Source organism: Ctenopharyngodon idella, chromosome 5 (assembly GCF_019924925.1).
Source record: "Ctenopharyngodon idella isolate HZGC_01 chromosome 5, HZGC01, whole genome shotgun sequence".
Lineage (NCBI taxonomy): Eukaryota > Metazoa > Chordata > Actinopteri > Cypriniformes > Xenocyprididae > Ctenopharyngodon > Ctenopharyngodon idella.
The window spans coordinates 40,186,554-40,192,553 of NC_067224.1; the positions used below are offsets into that span (position 1 = coordinate 40,186,554).

At 35.8% G+C, this 6,000-nt stretch overlaps 1 protein-coding gene across 2 annotated transcripts in view; it reads right to left on the bottom strand.

Moving 5' to 3' along the window:
- The window catches only part of LOC127512748 (ras-specific guanine nucleotide-releasing factor RalGPS1), a 148,567-nt gene that overhangs the window by 112,250 nt on the left and 30,317 nt on the right, over nucleotides 1–6,000 (bottom strand). For both annotated transcript variants that reach the window (XM_051893969.1, XM_051893970.1), the window contains exon 5: nucleotides 299–382. In XM_051893969.1, coding sequence (XP_051749929.1) covers nucleotides 299–382 — 84 coding nt within the window. The remainder of the gene's footprint in view (nucleotides 1–298; nucleotides 383–6,000) is intronic.

Sequence of the window (6,000 nt, forward strand, 5' to 3'; positions counted from 1 at the left end):
TCGATTTGAGAGAGAATCACAATACATCAGAATCGCTCCAGATTCATCGCGAATCGATGTATTGTCCCAGCCCTGACGTCTGGGGGATGTTTTGGGGGTGTTGGAGCACCAAAATCATACATACGGGGGTGAAAATCAACCAGCGGAATAAAATTTACCCGTGGCAACAGCTTAAAAGTAACCCAATAATGAAATAAAATTAAATTAAATTAAATTAAATTAAAGTTATCATCACCAAATTCATAAAACCAAGAAACAAAGACAGAAAATCAGCAAACATACCAATCGTCCATCTTACCTGGTTGAATCTCCGTGTGAAGGCAACAACATTGGGAGCCAAAATGTGTTTCTCCTTTTTGTTCCAACCACAGCTAGCAAGCTCCTACAACACAACAGACATAAACAGCTGTGATTAAGAATATAAATTTTGATTTCATGACCTTAAGATTTGAAGCCTTCCAGTGGTAGTTTAAAAGTTTTTAATTACTGGGGCCTATAAGAAGCTGAAGCTCTAACATACAGTGCCTTTGACTGACAGCAGGCCTGTAAGTGGAAGCAGAATTATTACACCGTGGAGCCCCTGTATTTAGACCAAGTGTAACCGAACCCGGTTTAAGTGATGATTTCATATGTTCTTTCAGCTTTGTGTAAGATCTCAAGTTTCCTCCTTCAATCAATAATTATGTAGATTGTTCTGATTGCTTTTTCAACCCAAGTAAACTGGGCATGACAGACATTCTGTGAGTTTACTTCTTCTGCAGCTTACCCGTTAGTTCAGCTGAACTAATGTGTTCACAATTATCCTCTATTTATACACTGTCACAATTGATTACTGACGCTGCAAAAACACAGAGCAAAAAAGACAATTAGACAGAGTAAGATGATCTACCGCTTTCCAGATGTCTCTCAGAGGTCCTGTAGTCAGGATTGACGCACATGAAAATTGACTTATTTTTTTAATTTCATTTAAAGATGCAAGTGGTGCATAAATTGCATTTTTTTGGAAAGATGTAACTTTTTCAAATGATGCAACAATAAAACTCTTTGAGCAGAGTGTATGTCTTCAAATGTAATAGTAAATAAATTCTTACATTAACTAAACTGTAGAATTGGATTGATAATTCAAAATGAAACAGAGTCACGGGTCTGTTTTTTAATGGCTATTTTCCAATGATTTTGAATGTGGCTCATCCAATCAGATTTTAGATAACATTATAACAAACAAAAGATATTCCACACAAGATGTGTTGAAAAGACTTTAGTCTGCACAGAATGAAAGAAATAAACATTTGGAAAAGAATATAAGCGGTCTAACGAGAGACACATGCGTAATATGAAATATGCAAAGGAAACTCTAATGCTGAGGTTTTGCTGAAAATGTTGCATTTTTTTTAAATCTTCATTCAATTTACTAAAACTCTCATAAAACTTTTCGTAAACGCTTGGGGGGATTTGGAAAGTTAAAAGACCCACATTGTCTGTGATTAAGAGAAAATGAAACATGCACAAAAGCATTTCAGTAATAAACTGTGATGATGAAGAGAAGGATCCCTAGGCCCTCCAGGTGGGCGTAAGATCTTGAGGTGAACACTTGGCGCGCACTCAACCAATTAAAAAGAAAACATGTGAGAGGTCGAAGGTTGTGTTTCTGAACTTTCATTCCCAGAATGCCTGGCACTAAAGCAGACGCGCAGCACTGTGGGTTGTCTGAAAGACCCCAATACAATCTCTCCTGTCCCAACACCTGCTCCTCACATCACCATGTTCGTGGACTTGCGGTTTTTTAACATTTCAGTGGCATTTACTGCTCACAAGACACTGCACATGCAGCCACAGTCTAGTTATACAATGAGATCATTTCTGAGATTGATCAATGCATCAAACAAGGTCATAAACTAGACTTCTTATATTATATATATATATATATATATATATACACACACACACACACACACATCTCATCTCAGAGATGCATCGATATTACATTTCTCCACCGATACCGATACCGATTATTCAGAGTGATATCTGCCAATACCGATACCAATATTGTGGGGGTTCTGCCTTTCATACCTTCTTTTAAATTAATGATAATTTCATTATAATTAATAATTAATCTTTATATTTGTAATTATATTTTGAAAGAAATGCAAATAAATAAATTTTCTTTACACAAAGCACAAATTCAGTGCATTTTCCTGCCCTCTTTTGCTTGACAGGATATATCGGCCCTGACTATTGGCTGTTTTTATCGGCCGATAGTGTGAAATTTTGCTTTATCGGCCAATGCCGATTATTGGCCGATATATCGGTGCATGTCTAATATTTATATATATATATATATATAAATATATATATAAATATACACACACATACATACATACATACATATACATACATACATACAAACTTTTTATTTTGGATGCGATTAATTGCGATTAATTGTTTGACAGAATATATATATTATATATATATATATATATATATATATATAAAATTTTACATATGTACATATATAAGTATGTATATATGAATGTGTATGTGTGTGTGCACGTGCATAAAATTAAATAGCCATATATGTAGGATATGTGTAGGTAAAGATATGGTATTCCACTGATATTAGCTCTACAGTTGAAAATAAAGTTTTGTTTAAGGCTGTTACCATCACTACTACTGGCAGATCACATTTTCTGCAATTACAGACTGCAATTTTTATCACTAATGGTTTATTTAATTTCATTATCTCACTCGCATGGAAAGTGGCGATGCTCAGAGGTTGCGAGACGGTCAGACCTTACGTCAACTTCCTTTACTGCAAGAGAATTATCACTGAAGTTTATTTCGAGTCAGGGCATGCACACCTACAGATTACTCGCTTCAGCCAAGACTTGATGGGAGTAAAAGAGGAGGCAAAGATGGCAAAAGCAGACACAGCTGGAGGTGGTTACTTCTTTTCCTTTGCATCAGCGGGAAGTCTGCGTTTGGAAGGGCCAGAGGTCACGCTGCTCCAAGGGATAGTGTAAAAGTGTCAGAAAAGGAATTATGGGCGAACTCAAGTAGCGAACCCGACGCATTTACATCTGAATTGAGGACAATTGTCAAAACTCTAATGCATATCATGTTAAAATAATGAAGATGAATAATGTGATACTAACTAACACAACCATAGCAGACTCTAGAAAAACATGGAAAAACTGGCTCTAATGGCCATGGAATGACAGTGGATAACATGCATCCAATGGTTTCAGATACGACAGAAGTTTATTCTCATTCTCCTTCTTTCTGCCAAAACTGCTTCTCTTGTGTTTTTTCAGTGCTTTGTTAATCTATTTTCCATTAAACTGATTAATAAACTCTAATTACAGTTAAAAACCCACACAAATGCAGCAGTTCAATCAAGAGAATGGAAGACAGGAATTTTTTTAGTCTCAAGACACTGGGATCGGATCCGAACCAAAAAACAATCGCTCCGAGATCGCCTGAACGAGGTGTTCTCGGTCCGATTGAAAACGAAATCTGGGGCAGTTCGGTTGAGGTAAGAAAGCCATCCAACCGAACGGACCAACGAAACAAACACTATCATAATTCAAAACAGGAAAATGTGTTATATAATAAGCAGCAGTGTCTGATTCTGTGAGTGAGAACATTAGTTATTGCAGTTGAAAACCAAGGAGTGTCTCTTCATCGTAAAAAAATTGTTGTGTAATTGTGTAACTCTTCTGCATGTGTTGCAAGAATGCTGTCCCAACAAAGCCTTGATTCCAGCTCTAAATGCATTATAAATTATATATATATATATATATATATATATATATATATATATATATTTCCTTACTTGAAATAAAATATAAAAAACTTAAAACTTTATTTAATTTCAACTAGTTGCTAAAGCAACATCTCAGGTCTAAAACTGAAATGAAAATTAATTTAAAAAAACTATATATTTAAAAAACAAAAACATACAACAAAAATGACTAAAATTTAAAAAATTTAAATGGAAAATACATAAAATCTAATTCATTTTTTTGAATTCTAAATAAAGAATAAAATTTAAAAAAAAAAAAAAAAAAAAAAAAATCGACTTGCCCACCTATGAAGATTTTGGGTTTGTATTATGCTAATTGCTTTATTTTTAGTTTAAATGCACAATATGTGAGATTAGCACGTAGCATAGCAGCCGCCGAGCGAACGGAGAGTAGCATTATAACAACTTTCAACACACAAATGTATCTAATATGATAAAACAGCGCTGCGTTACCCGACATACGCTTGACCGGAAGAAGCGTAAGAAGCGACTGCAGCATAATAAAAGCTCCGCTGCTCTCGAGCCGTGTGTCGCGCTCGTCTCTCATTAGCAATCACTCCAGCGGCCTCGTTCCGCTCCAACGGATTTCAGCCAGACCCTGCTTCATACTACAGTAATGTTCATAAATCTTTAATACATTAGCTCATCCATGAATATGACTTGAGTGACACCCGACGTGAAGACAACACCTCCCATGATTCCACGAAATCTCGGCGTCATCAAGCAACACCTTTGTTTTGAATAAGTGAAAAATTAACATATCATGCCTTTAAGTTTTAATAATTTTGTTATGCTTTTGTCAATTTTAGTAGGTTTTTTTACATTTCTTTGTATCTTTAATTTATTCTTTATTTCAGATTTAGTCATTTTAGAATTTTATCATTTATTTCAGTTAGCTGCCAAGGCAACATCTAATTTTCTAATCTCGTATTTTATTTCAGCTTTAATTCAATTGACCCGATCAGCTGAAAAGTGACAAATACAGCTTAACCAGCCAACAGACACCAGCTAAAAACAGCAAACTGTACTTGTACTATGTACTTACAGTGAAACTCTATTGGACAAATGATTCCCTGTAGACTTCCATTTCAGTCAACACATTTTATTGTTTTTACAAACTGAGTTATACATCAAACCCGGAATATTCTATTCCCATTAAAGCCCGAATGTATTAAACACAGAGACACTGAACTAGACTAATGAAAGCTTGAATCCATGGCCCGCTGACAGACAGATTAAAGCTGGAGCGAGTCTGTTTACAAATTCTCTGTTACGCATCATAATTCTCTGCTATTCAACAGAGAAATGACGAAACATGTTTATGTTTAGCGATAAACACAGCACTGAGGTCATCAGCTTTAGCTTCTTTGGACTCCAGATGTAGATGGTTGACCTCAGAAAACAACCAATCAAATCTACACAACTATTGCTCTATTATAGCATGTCCTCATTAACAAATGTACATGTCACACAGGCTATTGGGTGTATGATACTGTAAATAAGGGCAATTCTCTTGCACACTTTCAAACATGCACAAAATTGAATGTCTGAAAATGTGACTACAAACACTAACACACACAGAGAAGCAGACATTACAGCATCTTGAAGGCCTGTTCCAAAAAAAGTGATAAACAGCTGTCAGAACTTGCGCAATTTAATACCTAAATCATACACAGACCTTGTGAGCAACACAAAACCTCAGACTTGTTTCCGTCTGAAACTTTACAGACTGAAACGAACCCCCTGTATTTATTTGCGTAACTCAAATGTTTAAGTATGTTACAGGAAGTGCTAAACACGCACGGTCAGGGGTATCAGCTTCACATGAGCGTGTTTTTCTCATGTAGCACATCATCCTGTGTGTTCTTGCAGTGTATTGATTCATGCAGTAAAACAATATTTATACTGAAGAAAAAATGAGAATTTTGCTTTTTCCAAATAAAATCAAGACACTCATTTCAAGCATGAACAATAGAAGAACTTTGCAAGGAACACCAGTGCGTTATTTAGGTTCTGAATAAGTGGTCCCAAGAGAGAGGTGAGGTGGTACAGCTAGCAAACCCATGAAAGTGGATCACAGGTGGGCTCATCCATCAGGCGCTATAAGCCAGAGGCATGTTTTCTCACAGTTTTACATCATGTCTGAGGAAAAATTGGACCCTCTTCTCACTGTCACTTATCCTGGCAACGATAATCAA